Source organism: Triplophysa rosa, linkage group LG10, assembly GCF_024868665.1.
Source record: "Triplophysa rosa linkage group LG10, Trosa_1v2, whole genome shotgun sequence".
Classification (NCBI taxonomy): domain Eukaryota; kingdom Metazoa; phylum Chordata; class Actinopteri; order Cypriniformes; family Nemacheilidae; genus Triplophysa; species Triplophysa rosa.
In genome coordinates, this window is record NC_079899.1 from 14396013 (window position 1) to 14412752 (window position 16740).

At 40.2% G+C, this 16740-nt stretch overlaps 1 protein-coding gene across 10 annotated transcripts in view; it reads left to right on the forward strand.

Moving 5' to 3' along the window:
* esrrga (estrogen-related receptor gamma a) overlaps positions 1-16526 on the forward strand; it is a 153482-nt gene extending 136956 nt beyond the window's left edge. For all 10 annotated transcript variants that reach the window (XM_057344579.1, XM_057344580.1, XM_057344586.1 and 7 more), the window contains 2 exons: positions 8703-8972; positions 12857-16526. In XM_057344579.1, the coding sequence (XP_057200562.1) occupies positions 8703-8972; positions 12857-13101 (515 nt within the window). In that variant the 3' untranslated portion in view covers positions 13102-16526. The remainder of the gene's footprint in view (positions 1-8702; positions 8973-12856) is intronic.
* The last annotated feature ends 214 nt before the right edge of the window (positions 16527-16740 follow it).

The following is a 16740-nucleotide window of genomic DNA, read 5'->3' on the forward strand; positions in this document are numbered from 1 at the left end:
TATTTTCAATTTGTGATATGCTGGTGGAATATAAAGATAGATGGACGTAATTATACAAACCAAACTCCATTTCAGTCCTGCCGTACCCCGAGCTCATCTCCCGACAGCAAATTTAGTGGGAGGTGCAACAGAGACCCCACCATCATGTTCTCATTTATATCTATACATCTGTAGATTTCTATATCTATAGAGATACATATTTTTTCATCTTGTCATCTCGCTCTCTCATAACCTAGTTTGTGTGTTTCTATGTGTAGCTATACAGCAGAAGGCATGTAAGGCAGTGTTAAGACATTTTCCGGATGCAGGCTTAATCAGGATGTAAATGTATTATCAATGTGACCAGGCGACATATGCGGTCGTGCCCAGTGTGTTGCTTTTGAATGAAGCTGATTGGATGTGTTTCAAACAGAGCAAGCGTCCTCTTCACACACTGCAAAGCAGACCAGATCAGCATTACTTCAAAAATGCATGCTTTCAGAAATCCACAAATGGCGTTTAGAGGGAACGTCTGAGCAGAAGTGCTGATCCTGAATCAGATTTTTGCCAGTCCAGGCTAATACAAATTCAAAGCGATTGAAAAGCAATACTGGTTCAAATACATCACTCCCCCCCCTCTTCTCACACAGACCCTAACACACATATGCACGTTCTCAACATCTAAGTGTCCTTCTCCTCATCACCATTTTTCATATTTGAATGTAAATTCAGATTTAAATGTCTGCTACCCTCAGTGTGTCCGGAATGTTCTCTCTTCCTTTTTTCCTCTCCGTCTTTTGTTGCAGTCCCTCAGGTATAGAGAGTTTCCCTCCACAGAACCTCTTCTGTACTTCTAAGGCCCAGGAGCCATTGTGTCTGGCGAAACTGGCATCAGCATATTCCTTTCTCGCCTCGTTCTTTTCCCCCTGCATATTTTGCACATAAAATGTGGCCCTCTTCAAATAAGCCCTTGTGTTTATCATGATCGATGCTTTCTTGTATAACTGTTATATTATTCCCTCTTTTCTTGAAATAGCTTTACGTCACGGTACAGGTTCTCTCGCGGCCCTCGCTATATTTTAATTCATTTGTGTGTGAACGTGTGTGTTAAGTGCGTACGCAGCCACCTCGCCGTGTCACCGAGACGCATCCGGCTACTTCCCTCGCTAGTTTTTTCCCAATTGCGTAATCAAAACCGGCTTCGGGCTGGCGCTAAAAAGCATTTGGGTTCATGCTGCGGATTTATAGTTTGTCTTTATCTCTCGCTTCATCTGTGGGTAGCTATTACACCAGCCTGGCCAGCTTATTGTTTGGGCCCTGATAGATCTGTGTGCAGTCCATCACGTGGACCCGCACGCCCGGAAAGCCATCGGCCCGCCTGATGATGAAATACGAGCTATCAGCCTCAGTAATGGCTGTAAAATTTCATAATTACACGGCCTTTATTACATTGCATAATGACCCTGAAGCAGTATGGAACAATTAATTAAGATTTTCAGCCGTGGCTTTTGCAGAAATTAAAAGGTGCTCATTGCTGTGGAATGGGGTAATGTCTTGTCTCGGAAGCATTAAGTTACGCTTTGAGCGTGAGGCTCGCTGTCTGTCTGCCTGTGCCATTAATGCGGGATGTGTTTTGTTCGAGTGGGAGAAACACGGGGCATTCCTCTGGTTCTGTTTGTCTACCTGGATCGTGAGGGGAGAGATGCTAATCCCTGAGAATGAAATTAATCCATGCAGAGGTTTTCTTTTAATCTCCAATGATACGCATATAAATAATATGATGTGGTAAATTCATCACAGACGATGAGAGTGTTGTAGAGGGAAATGTATCTTCAAAGATTTGTTCTTGTGGTTTTTTTCCGCAACGTAAAGATGAGATACGGTTTGTCAATAAAACCTCGTAAGGGTCTTTATCGATCAGCATGGGAAAACAAATGAATCCGTATAAGTATTTTCCCTGCACCCCTCCCAATCCGTTCAATCATAAGCAAACACACACATACACATTATCTCACGCTTTTAAACGTAGGCTCAGATTTAAAGCATGCATCTCATGGCCTTTGCTAATACATGTATGCGTGATAGAGCTGCAGCCCCATCTTCTGTATTCTGTACGTTTGGCAGAGCCAAGGTTTTGGCGAGCCGTGCTGACCCCCGCGGGGGAGCGCACATCAAAGCCGTAGGGAAAAGCTCTGTGCAAACTACTCTAATGCCACCTAATAGAAACAGGAAAAAACTGCTTGTTTTTGCAAACATTCGCAGAAAAAAACTGGAAGTTCGAGATTAAACCTTGGTATTAAACCAACTGAAAGAGTGTTAATAATTGAATTTGTTTGATTTTAGGAATAGTTCACCCTTAAAAGGACTATTATATTGTTTAGTACATAAGTTAATAATTTAAACCGACCCTAGTCCCTATTCACTTCATTACATCAAAAGAGTTTCCTTGTAAATTCTGATTTTTATTTCATCACTTTTAACGTTTCTAAAAACAACTAATGTTACAGAGGCATCCGAGATTAATATCAAGCTCCACCGACCAGCTCCACCCCAAACCCTTAACCTGATATCACCTCCACATTCATGCAACCTCACGACCGCAGAGCCATCCGTAAGAGACTCCGGGGAGAAAGAGGAAAAGGTGTAATTAAAATGTAAATATTGATATTTCATTGTTGGAAATGGCTTTTCGGGACAGTGGTTAATGTCACTCCATCTGTGGAGTCTCTGCCATAGATGCTTTATTGCAATCCAGGGAGCTGTCGCCCTTCTCCGCTCGCGCCACCGGGGCACACGTGCTTGACGCGGCCTCGTTTTCATACGCAATTAAGTGGAAAAGTACAGTCCGAACAGTAATCCATGCTATCTTAACCAGCTGCCTGGGTATATTTAGAATTAATCTCCACCGCCAATCGCCCTTAATGTATGCAATTAAGAGTCTGCCGATTGCTAATTAGATGCATTAGAATCAAGAAACTTCACATTGTGGCATCTCTTCTCCTTTAGATGAAGCAGATCGGAGGAAAGCGACAAACTTTGCGACACAATAAGCTTTGTTTAAATCATGAGCTGTAAAGTGCCTGATGGCATTGAAGCTTTTTTAATATGAAAAAGCCTGTTTTGGTTACGTAGGGAGTCAGGCGGGATTTGCGGAAAGTGGGCGTTACCAGAGTGGAACCGTGTGATTGAAAGTAAAGGTTTAGAAAGGGTTTTGGTGGCATCAGCAGAAAAGCATTGTCTTGATAAATTACAAAGAAAAACATTTTGCTTCTTTAAAATGACATGGAACTAATAAATTGGACACGATGAGACTGCAACACAATAAGCTGTAAACGGTGTCAATTTTGACTTCATTTGAAGGGTTCTCATTGTACAATCATTTAACCTTTGACCCCTTTTCACCACCTTTCCTCAGCATTAGCCTTTTGATTGGCTCTCAAGTCTCAGCTTGCGAAAATCCCTTCAATACGGTTACAAAATTGTAAGTGACATAAAATACCATTCCATTTTTTCCCCAAACAAAAGCCCATGGGAAAAGCACTCCATTCCATTTAACTCTATTGAATGGTGGAGCAGAAGCCAGCAGCTGTTTAACACCGTAGCGGAGCTCGTGTGATCACAGTAAGCGCTGTACAGCAGCACGCCTCACACTGACAGGTGAATATTTGCTTAGCCGCTAAATGGAAGTGGACAGCTATGGCGGTGCTAATGTGTTTTCCCTCCTAAAAAGTGTGATTTTTTTTCCCCCCACCTCCCTTTCTCCCTCTCTCTCCGTCTCTGACTGGTGTTGTTTTGGAGATGAAAGGAGGCCGGTGATAAAAGCAAAGAGAAGCTGCTGTGTCGGTTTGTGTGCATGCGGCTCTTGTCATTCCTTCCCCTGTGTCCCCCTCCCTGTTGAGGGGGGCTGGGGGTTGACTAAAGACCCGACTGTTTACACACAGAACGCACTTGTTTGCCATTTCATGTTGTTTTTGATTTGTGCAAGACTTCTGTAGGCTAATATTTGAGGTTTGTTTGCGTGGGCGTTTGTTGGCACGTCTGGTTTAGTTGAGAAGGCAAGCGCTTCACAAAGGCATGTAAATGGACACACAGGGCCTGACATGAATGTTTTTTATGGATTTTGCCATTGTTTGCGCACCGTCTTATCTTTAAACTTATTCTTCGATCTAGATTTGATGGCTATAAAGATCAGTTGGACACTAAATTGATATATCATATTAATAGCACCTTCTGTATCCATTTTTAAGTGCAGTCTGGGCAGGTTTACAGAATATTTTATGTGCTGATTTTGGGGCAAAATCTACAGAAAACGAACAAAACAAAGCAAAAGTATTACAGTCATTTGTAGCTGAAAACATCTTTACATTATATAGATAAAATAGACTCGAAATGTGTAAAACCAATAGCTCCAATAGTGTGAAAATTCACTTATTAAATTAGATTTATGCTCAAAGAGTGGATGACCGATAAAAAAAGATGCTTTCATTAGTTTCTGAACAATTGAACATCTTGACCTGTTGTTGGTATGTTATTTTTGCATGAATTATCACACGCTTTTCTCTTAAGCCAATATGACAATTTAGACTATACCAACATTACTAGTTTCTCACCTTTTAGTTTCTCCAGCACTATTTTTACAAGTAGATTAGTCACCGTGTCATCATCATCTTGACAAAGTGTGAACGCGAGTCGTTTGTGTATTCAGGAGCTGAGGAGGAAGCGTCTGTACGCAGAATAGCGTTGATTCTCATTGCTCAAGCGTGTTCATTTACCCTGAAACCATGAGCAAATAAACAGGGGTGTTGCAAGGGAGTCACAGAGGAGTCAAGTGTACGTGTGTGTGCGTGTTCGTATGACGGCTAAGCAGCATTACTGAGGTGAAGTCTGCCCTGAGGAAGAGGAGGAGAATTGTGTGTGTGTGTACCGGTGGGTCTTCTCAGTGGTGTAAACGTGCAGTCAGAAAAGATTTGGCAGACAGACAGCCGGTGGTTGCTGTGAGGCCTGGTGGTGAGCAGTCCTGCCCGGCAGGGGTTAATTTCGCATGGCTGCACTGCAGCCTCTTTCTGTCAGCCCGCGCTACGCGCCGCTCCGACGCTTATTTCTTCTGAAAAGCCACCGCAGGTTTCACGAGGCCTCGGCCATCGGATACTTTCCACTAACGTAACCTTCACACATCTCAATGCTTAGGCTTTCCTCTCCGTCTACCACAAAGTGCATCAGTTTACTAAGAGAAAAAGAAGATAGAGAGAAAAAGGAGGAAGAGAGAAAAGATTCTGCCAGTGGCAAAACCCCAGCGCTGGAGAGAGAGAGAGAGCTGAGGTCTGAAGCTCGTCTTCGGGCAAAGAAAATTAAATTGAGAGGACGCTAGTGGAGATTGAACACTGGATCAGATAATGCCCGTGTGTCATCCGGATGGGGCAGTCTGCTTTGTGTCTGCCAAATAAAAGAGACTCTTATCCTAAAATACATGGATTGCTTTTTTCTTCATAAGGAGACAGGAGAAATCAGATTGATAATAATAAATGAATAAATACACTAATAAAAATGAAAGAAAAGTGATATGAAAAATCAAACAAATGTTGATCAGATAAAAACAGCCGTTTTATCACTAGGGTTTTATTGCATTTTCTGCCATTTCAGAACATTTAAAATGTGTCAATTTTGTAATGTTTCGGTGAAGGGTTTGGGTTTAAAGGGTTTTAAAGGTCAGTTTTTTTAATGACTTTTTCTAACTTGACATGTTGAGTACCTGAGTAGATAAAATTACCAAAATATGCCTAATAACATTAAATATAGCAATGTATGTAAAAAGGAATCCAGTGACAAAAATGAATTTTGTCCAGTGTCAAGTCTGCACTGAGTCATCAAAACTTCTCTTGTTACAGTAAGTCCTTACTAGAAAAAAGACCTGGGCACATTTAACACAGCTGAAATGACAGCGACGGGCTTTAAATCGCTTCTTTGGATCCTCTCTCACGCGGCAAAGCATCCAAAGGTGAACCGTAATCGCGTTCGCCACCGAGCTCTTTTGTGAAATGAAATAACAGATGAAAAGAGGGAAAAAATGCATCTTTAAAGTTTGCCCTCGCGTAAATGTCAATGGAGAACCTTTTCCATCATCAGCAGTAAATTCACATTGATGGCTCTTTTCTTCTCTCCATCGATCCGGCCATGAGAACGTAGATTTGTATCTGTTAATTAATGCGTCCTGAAACAGCATTTGTATTAATCAGGGAGATAAGAAAAATTGGATGCCTGCGCTGGCATGACAACCGTAAAAGCGGGAACCCCTGATAAAATCATTGATGGACCTCAATAAAGAGGGAAAAAAAGTTCTTCCTTCCACTCAATAAACTAATCATCCGGCTTTTAATTATTCTGCGGAGAGATGTGTGGAGATTGGGGAATGTGTAAATCTAATTATTTACTAACAGCAGTGGCTGGGAGGAAGGGCTGGGAGTGGCACAGGGGGGAGCTCTAGGCGATGGGCTCCGTCCATCTGCCACTCTGCAAACCCCCCCCTGCCCTGGCCAGATCTCTCCCACCCTCCCCCTGGCTTTATTTTGTCTCTCTGTTTGTCCCGCATGCACTCTTTCTCTTTGTCTCCTTTACGATTTGCTTGCCTTAATAATAACCTCTATCCAAAAATTACATAAGGATCACAAATGCGTTAGAATCCCTCAAAACCTGAAGTGTGTGATTCTTAACGGTTTTTAATGATTATTAAATTGGTTTCAGGAACACCCCACCCCTGTGGTCTTCCATTGGTCAGCCAAACAGAACAAAACAGGCCTAAACCATTGTTGTGTTGGGATGTTCAAACCTACAGGGCAATGTTTTGACTGTCAGCTTTTGTATTTTTGGGCGTTTAAACCTAGAATAGGAAAAAATATTTGAACGCACAATATGATACGACAACTTTAAATATTTATTCAAACTCATGATTTCAATTCATTTTGATTTACAATTTCATAACAAGTCTTGCGATTTTAAACAATCTGACTTTGTCTGTACATGGAGTTTTTCCAAAGTATCAGGAATATTAAAGGATTACAAGTGCCCCCGTGGAGAGGGATGGAGTGTGATCTTATTTTTAGTCCGTGCCACCTTTCATTGAGGCCAGTCTCTTTGTAAGAATGTAGCAGCGCTGCGTTAGACCCCCTTAAGAAATTCTTGGCTTAATCCCTTTTGATGATTTTATTAAGTAGTAGAGGATGACTCTGCCAACTGGCATTGAGCACACGAGCACCAGCAGGCCAGGGAAGCCACCAACTGCTCACCAGCTCTTAGTCTGCCTTAATGAGATCAGAGATGTTAACAGTTTGGGATCATAAATTAGCGGTTGATATAAACAATAGCCTGAAACCTATACCTAATGAGCTCTTTGCCATTAGTGATTAACTCATGGAAAAATGATTTTTAAAAAGAAAAAAGGTAAATCGGTCGCTTCATCTATAGGCATCTCTCCTCAACAGATGTTGGTAAGCATCTCTTTCCTGCCGTTCCCCTGCTGCCCAGATTAGCCCCCTTGGTGTCGCAAAGAGAAATGCCTCATCTGTTTTTGGAAGAGCAGGAGGAGTGAGATGGTACGAGGAGACTCACGGTCAGATGGGCGTCCAACGCCAACAGGTGCTGCCGTGCCTGTGTCTTGCCTCCAGAGCCGACAGAGGGCTTTCAAGCAGTTCTCCAGTCTGTTAGATGATTTTATTACTTGCACTATATCAACCACTTTTTGACTGCTTTGGTTCTGGAAGGAGTTTTAGAAATAATTCTCCTTGTGTTTTGTTGTGATTGACTTTACTGTCCTGATTGTTTTATGTGTACAAATAATAATACATTTTGGTATTAAACTGAAACTCTTTTAATATGTCCCATTTTCCCTAGCAAAACACAACGAAAATGAAAACAAATTAAATTAAATTAAAAAGACGACGAAAAAAAGACAATTCACAAAAGTCATTTTTATTATGTGTTTATTTCTATAGGGTCAGGGTTATTTCTTTTTAGTATGTTGACTAATAAAAATAGCTGAACACTAAACATTTTATTTGTATTCTGTACATACAATTTATTTTCTATAGTAATTAAAACATTTTCATAGTGGAAGTTTGAGGTTTGTTATCAAGTTGTCTTTATTATCGATTCATATAACATTAGACAAAGTCATAAATTATGACTTAAAGTTTGAGGTATTAAATGTGATGTGGGACCCTATTAAAACATGGGGTTTAACTCCCTTGTGTTTTAGACACACTTAGTGTTCATGAACAGGAACTTCGTGATTTCCCTCACATCAAGCAAAAAGACGGCTAAAAAAACAGGGAAAAGTGTGTGTGCAGAGTGGAGGAGGTGGAAGGCGAAGGAGTTTGAGGCAAGCAATTAGTCTTTCAGTTGGTGTGATGGGAAGAATTGATCCATGCTGCATGTTGGGGAAGATAAGGAGTGCCCTCCCTCAGGATGCCCCCTGGCCAGCAACGCGGCAGGAGACGAGAGCATAGACTCGTGCTAGGTGCCTCAGCTTGCTCCCGCTGGAGTTTTCCTCTGCATTACTCCTCCAGAATGTCAATTCTCCCCACCATCGTGAACCAGAAACTTCTCACAAAACCCTGAAAAGGCTCTTTTGTTTCCCCTGGTTCATATATGCCATTGAATGTCGATTTGAAGCTTAACAATCGTTGTTGTATTTAAGTTACACAAAGCTCTTCCCTCCTTCTGTTTCTCAGGGTTTTCCACGCTGTCGCTGGCGGACCAGATGAGTCTTCTGCAGAGCGCGTGGATGGAGATCTTGATCTTGCGCGTGGTCTACCGCTCGCTCTCTTTTGAGGACAAGCTGGTCTACGCTGAGGACTACATTATGGATGAGGACCAGTCCAAGCTGGCCGGCCTGCTGGACCTAAACAATGCGATTCTGCAGCTGGTGAAGAAATACAAGGCCATGAAGCTGGAGAAGGAGGAGTTTGTCACTCTTAAAGCTATAGCGCTCGCTAACTCAGGTAAAATAAGCGGACACCAGATTCATACTGTACCGAATTCGTACTTTCAGCAAAAAAAATCACAAGAAAACATTGAACAATAAAATGAAAAAGAGTGTAAATAAAATAAGATGCTATTTAACTTTTAGCATCCTTTGAATTTTCCATCACAAGCATTTGTTTACACATCATCACTATAAAATGTAAGAGCATACAAAGAATTGCAATTGATTTCATTTCCTCCTTTAAGAGTTTCAAACACGGATCTAAAAGTATTCAGGGATGGTATAAGTGAGCTCAATCTCTCATCCTGTCATGTTTTCTCCTCCTTTACTTATGCACACACACAACAACACACAAAGCAGTGATCCCAGCCCTCCCCGCCCCTTTTGAAATCCTTCAAAAGCACGTCCGAGGCCGCTGTCGGAATTAGCATAAGTCTCTCCTCAGATGCTTCTTAAGTAAGGAGCCCATCACTATGCACCTGCATGTCAATAACAGGCTCTGATGTTGTCCACCATCGACAGTCACGCCACGGCCCTCCGGCTCCCTTTGTGTTGACCCCATCTTTGAACTTTATCTTGGTTGCTGGCCAGTAGTTTTCCCTTTAATTACAAGAAGGAAACTGTCAATAAAATCTGTTAAATGGGACGCAATGAGCAGCTTGAATGGGAGGGCGGCTATTTGTTCAAATTCTCCAGCGCTCAAGGTATTGACAGTTTGTTTTCTGGGGCCATATGTGACGATCAATCTCCGGCTGGGCCTGGCCATGCTGAAAAATGAAAAAGCAGATTGCTCTTGCTCGCTTGCGGATGACGGCTCGCTAGTTTAGCCTGGCTCCGCAGACACCGGGGGCCGTTCTGCCCAAAGTGCACCCCTGAGAGAGAAAGCGCGTGACTCTTTTGAGAAATTATTTTTTAATTGATTGGACGATTAGCAGCTCGTCTCTGTTTGTTGACGTGCACGTTCCCCGAGAACCGGTTTTTGGATGCGGTCGATATGTAGATATATTCAGAAGGTTGTCGTCTGAGAGATGATAGGGCTTTATGCGTTTTCACTGAAGCATATCCTTGCAGTGAGGCTTCCTGTAGGCTAAATGCTAGCGCTAGCTCTATTTTTTCTCTCATGCTTTACTTTTTTGGAGAAAAAGAATTCTGTGGCTTTGCTTCTCTCAGGAGAGACATGCATCATGTTCGTTTTTAAAGGTGAGCCGTTTTGTCACTTCTTTTTCACGGGAGAGGAGAGTGTTTTAGACAGCTGCTGACAAAAATGATGCACTCCGCTATTTTCCACAGCCCTGAGGTGCTGCGCAGTTCTGCTCGAAGCCGATATATTTTACAGACTTTCAATGGACACAGTGTTGCTTAAGCATTTGGTCTCAGGGAAACATTTTGTGTGAGGAGATTATCTTATTTATTTCAAAGCTTCACTTTGAACACATTGAGCTGTATTTTAAGACATAAGCAAATAACAAGAGAAGCTATTCATAAAGAAAAGTCAATCGTGAATGTATTTCATTGAGTTTACAAGAAATCGAGCAGAGGTTCAAGACCTCTAATATTTTCACCACAGATTAAATATTTTTGTCAATATACTGTCACTTTTCCTGTGTAATTTTGGGAAATCATCTTAAAGTCTATTCTAGTAAATTATTAATTCCTTTTGAAAAACAACACTGGTGTCACTATAGTTTTACTATAAATAAGCATTTTTATTATCATTGTTTTATTACAAATACCATGGTTAAACAAACCCTGATGGTTACTGTACATCAGTGAGACAATGCACATTTGTGATTTAAAGGGATAGTCTGTTAATCTGTAATCACATTGTTTTTTCTGTGGAACACAAAAGAAGATGTTTTAAGTAATGTGTCTGGGTTTTTTGTCCCAAGTCAATTGGGTCCAGTGTTGTTTGACAACATTTTTTGATTTTTAAACATCTTCTTTTGTGTTCTGCAGAATAGAGATAGTCATACAGGTTTGGAATGACGTGAGGATGAGTAAATGATGAAAGAATGTTCATTTTTAGGTAAACCGGTCCTTTAAGTACTCGTATAGTATAACCTATGTATTAAAAAATAATACATTTGTCTGAAAAGGCGACACTTATGAGACACAAATATTGTGCTGGAAATCTACTTTTCTCAGAATGCTTTAAGTTTTGCTCTGCCTCCAGCAGTGATGGTGAGATTGATAGAGTCTCCGGTCTGGCAGCTCACGTGGAAAGATGCTGGTAAGCACTTTCCTGCCAGGGATTTCTGTCGGATCACAGGTCACGAGACCTCGCTGTCTGAATTCTAGATGGGTGGAGTAGCGCGCTCCAGACACTGAACGGTTAGAATATTGAACCGCCCGAAGCGGGCAGGAAATTCGGCCTGCAAGCCAGCCCGAAGGACAGAGAACGTTCTCTGTTAATATAGGAATCTCACAGGAAACCTCTCGCAAGGTCTTGCTTTTATCAATACTTGACCGTACAATTATTATTTAACGTGTATGTATCAATTGATTCGAGGCAATGTATTGATCGTGACATCTTTGCCAAAAGCCAGTGTGCATTTGGACATTTTATCCTGAGGGAAAAGGATTGGATTGACACGCCACAGTAGAAAACCGAGTCGATACCATCAGTGGAGTTAGTCTATAAAGAGAGTCAGACAAAACACTTTCTGATAAAACCGTGAGAGTTTTATCAAAGCTTGGATTTGTTGGAAAATATATTAAAGGGATTGTTCACTGGAAATTCATTCTGTCTTGATGTATTTTTCTTTTCCATACAATGAAAGTGGATGGGGACTAGGGACCGCTTGAATGTGATAGCTGTGGTCACCATTCACTTTAACAGTATAGAAAAGAGCAACTTGTACATTTTTCAGACGTAGGCCTACTTCTCTTGTGTTGCAAGTAATACCAGTTTCACAAGACATGAGTGTGAATAAATAATGACAGGATTTTCATTTCCGGGTGAATTATCCCTTTAACCGTTGAAACGCAACAAAGCAAAGATACTGTAGTAGCTTTCTGAGACTAATTGCGTTCTCAGAGGCATGTCGGTCTCGGTGAATGGCCGTGAATGCTGTACTAACCAGTGCAAATGCAAATGCAGCCTGTTTGACATTTCTGGCAGACAATGCCAGTCAGGCTGAGGTATTGTTTCCTGACTGTAGCTTCTGTTTCTCTCGCTCAGACGAGTGCCATATCAGCTCCACTCCAAACACTGTTTCTGTTGCTCGTGCCATTCATCAGCCCCATAGAGAGGCTTGTAAACACGTGGCGTTTAACACTCGAGTGTGCCTTTAATCACTGGAGAATGAGCTTAGGGCTGGCAAAAAAGGATGAATCACATTCTTTTAATCCTTTTGCCTTTGCCAGGACTTAGTCCTCAGGATTTTGTACGCCTGAAATGGGTTCAAGAAAAGTCCTGCCCAGGAGTCTTGTACAGCCTTAGTTTTTTATCCATGACATTTTCATCAACCATGATGTTTATATCTACTGTATCATGTACAGTCGTGGCCAAAAGTGATGTCCAAAGCATCTTCGCTTTATATTTATTTAAGATGTATTTAAAACGTTGTATTCATGTTTAAAACTTGTACTTTGAATGTTTGTTCAAATACAACCCATATTTCCTGATACTGCAGTTAGCCTTTTTGCCAAATAAACTGACGAATAAATACCTTAAAATAAAAAAACGCAACATTTTTGTGTTTTATGCATTTTGTGCCATTCACCTCATATTTTGATGGTCTAGACCTAATAAGAAGAAGAGGTGTCCTGCAACCTATTTGGCACATTTGTACGATATTAGCTTCTAATGCCTTCTCATAATGTAGATTAATATTTGATATCCTAACCAGTATTATTTCTGACGTTACTCATCCATCTGCACTGGATCATTTTTTTTAGATTCCATGCATATAGAAGACGTGGAAGCTGTGCAGAAGCTCCAGGACGTGTTGCATGAGGCCCTGCAGGACTTTGAGGCGGGCCAGCACCCAGAGGACCCGCGCCGGGCCGGCAAGCTGCTCATGACCCTTCCACTGCTCCGGCAAACGTCCACCAAGGCCGTGCAGCACTTCTACAGCATCAAACAGGACGGCAAAGTGCCCATGCACAAACTGTTTCTGGAGCTGCTGGAGGCCAAGGTGTAACTCCACCACCACATCGGCCCTGCGTTATACCGAGCAAGCCGGAGGGGTACGTCACTGACTCCGCCCCTTCACCCGGGCAGACAATGACTAACTCTCCACCACTATTTGTGAAATCTTTGTCTATAAACGTTATCAAATAATAACTTAAAACATAACCATAATGGTACTTCTAATTACTGACGATGATACGTAAATATAAGAATGATTTACTAATGTGATTATTGAGAAAAATATGAAATGGAAAAAAACGACTGCTTTCATTACGTAGCAGTGGGACTTTAAACCAGCTGTCGACTTCGTTTCTTCTCGAAAATCCGATGCTGAGTTTTTTTTGTGCTGTAGACATTTCATTGCTTTTTAAAAGAGAAATTCTGGAGCCGAGAACGACCAGCCCTGCCAAAGGAAGGAGGTCCACCCAGTGGACACCAGCAAGCTAAACTTTCCCCAGACTTTACTGTCCAGCTTCCATTTTGCTCTGTACCATAAGAGCCAGAGCATAGTGACTATGTGCAGTATTACATCTGAGGTCCTCGGAGCAGTTTAACAACACGATAGCCAAACAGAGATTTTGACGTCTTTGAAAAAGCTGCTCCTCACCATTATTTCACCATGTGGTATGATCGTGTCCCTTGTTGTTTTCTTTCAAGTCTTCCAAACCCTTCGAGCCTCTTTTAACGGTTTCATTGTTTGATCTTTTCAGGGAATAGCCTAATGCTTTAGTCTTTCATGCAATAGAAAGGTGAATTTGCAGCGGTGAAGGAACAGACTAATTTATTTATTGGTTTTATTTCAGGATGTTTTATTTGAGTGTATTTTTAATGTACCGAAGGATGTAAATATATGGTATGGTCATCAAACACTATATTTCTTCATATAATGTTAATAATTGAACTTTACGTTTTTCTATCGACCGCCATGTTTCGTAATTACGAACCATGAAGACTAAAACCTGCTCTCTTCTCTAAGCAATAGATGTTTAAAAAGCAGAGATGTAAATGTATGCAAATTTCCTTTCTTAGTGCCACACTGAATTTCCAGACGCTTTCGCTTTTCTGTCTGTGTTTGTCATAAGATGATAGATTACATACATCATATGGCCAGAAGGACCGTAACCATTATCACCAATAAAATATTATATATGCATATATAGATATATATATATTATCTTCAGCCTCTAAATTCTATTGACCTTATTTCATACTGAAGCAGCATTTGAACTTTAAGCAAAATAGCACTTAGGGAAGATATCTCTACAAACAGATGGAGAAACAACGTAGGTTTAGTTTCATGGCGGTCCTGAGATATCATAATGTGATGTAATCTTCTTCAAAATGACATCTATAGCAGACAGGCTAAATATCAAAGCAAGCAATCCACAGCCTTCATCAGAAATATGTCAGTATTAGTATGGGGTATTTTCTGAATATTCTTAAGCATTGTATATTGTAAATTAACAGATTATAAATCTAACCTAAGACATTTTATTGGAACAGATCAAAGAAAAAATAATGAAAATGAAAAAAAAATGTAGCTCAGCTTCTTGGTGTTTCATGTCTGCTGTGTTTTTCTGAAACATCTGTTTTCCCCCTTCCTCTGTCACAAATATGTAGTGTACTACCCGTGGACATCACAGGTCTCGCTGTTCAGTATGCTTTTATTTATTTGATTACTATTATTTTATTTTGTCTTTTATTTTTTGAGACAGGGATTAGAATTGGAGACAATAATGGATGTACAAGTCCTCAGGAGCAAAGGATTGTGGGTTCTCAAATTACCTTCCGGGAAAAACATTTAAAACCTGAAAAAAGACTCTTCTTAGTTACTGCTAGATCAATGATCAATATAATCAATGCTGATATATAAGTAAATAACAGATATTTAAAAGGCGGTACAATATATGTCCAAGAGACCATCTGTGTGATTCCTATCTCGTAGACTAACATTGTGTATCATAGGTTACAATGAAAAATATGCGTTCAAAATAGTACTGTTTTCATATTTTCCCTTTTTGTCCCGTTCTTTTTGTCCTTTTTCTTGAACGAAATGCTGTACATAGGGCCTTCCATGCTGAACTCCATTGGTTAATGTATTGACACTTTAAGGTTGCAAAGGGAAGAAACATTTTTGTTTGTTTTGGTGTAAGATCAGTTTTCAAAACTATCACTTTGACTCTGTGTGCTTAATAAAAATGAGGAAAAAAGATGAAAGGACAGATCATTTTTCAAGTAAAACGGAGATGGGGGTTTTGTTTTTTCACAGTCTTGTTCTATAAATGCACTGTATCTACCATTAAACTCTAAATAGATTGTGCTTTGGAAAGGTTAGTGTAATGTGATTCTAGATTTTATTGCTCATGGCAACTCATCAGATGGTCAAAACATGGGGTTGGGGGTCTTGCTGTTGAGAAAATATTGGCACTTTCAATTTTTCATGTGGACAGTTTTTTGGCAAAAGAGGTGCTGTAATTTTTTTTGTTGTTGTTGTTATGTCGTGTTACAATACAAATCACAATTGAAATGAAGTGAAACTAGTCTGTCATCTACGACTTTAAAATAAGCTTTATAACTCATTTGAGTTTTGTAAGACTTCATTGCAGTGAATGGTCCTGATCTTCAAGATCATTCATTCATTTTTATAAGTTCTTCCAATGCTGTTAGTGCACAAAAGGAAAACAATGCGAAACTTTTATTATGGGTACCATGTAATTTTGAACAAAATGGTATAGACACCTGTCAAACCATTTAGAGACAATTTTACTGTGTCTTTCAACACCCTCATCTATCCAGCATACAAATTTAGACGTAACCATGACGACTTTTTTAGAGCTATTTTCCTATTTAACTCAGTAAGACGAAACAACATGCAGATGTGACGTTTATGATTCAATTAGATGAAAATCCTGTATCTATTGGACTATTTCGCAAATTATAGGATAATAGAATTAAAAATCAAATGTACAAACAGCTGCTATTTTTCAATGTTAAAGAGGTTATAGATATCGGTTGTATTTATTCATGTATATCGACATGTCTGCCAAATGTATCTAGACTTCTTGGCAGTCTACCACAGAAACGTAGACCACTGAGGGAAAGGCTTTGATCCAGAAAAATGAAGGGGAAAGAACATTTGTAAAGCTTAATATGATTTTTTCAGCCTAGTTGCTGATACAACCTGTAGTGAGAACCATGTCTGTAGTTTTTAGATGTGCTCCACATCGGTAAAACTAATAACTGTATATTTTTGTGATGTGCATCATTACAGTGTGCTCCAAACGATATGTCCATTTGTGTAAATGTATTTATTTTACATTGTATATATTGTTCAATGCAAAAAGAGAGACCTATGATTCTGTAACTACGATCAGTTCAGATGTGTAACTCCAATTATGCCTTTCAGGATAATAGTAGAGCAATATTAAACATGCTTCCAGTTTTGACTCGGGCTGTGTTTTCATGTCTTCAGTTATATAACCAAAAGCCTAAAAACTGCAGCCCGACTACATGCTGCAAAGTTAACACCTTCATGTTTTTTTAAGAAATGAGACGATAGCAGTAGTTTCTCATATCTTCATCAAAATGCATGCATATCACTTTCATTTTGATGCTGTCCTTCTGAACCCTCATATCTCCATAGTTTGTG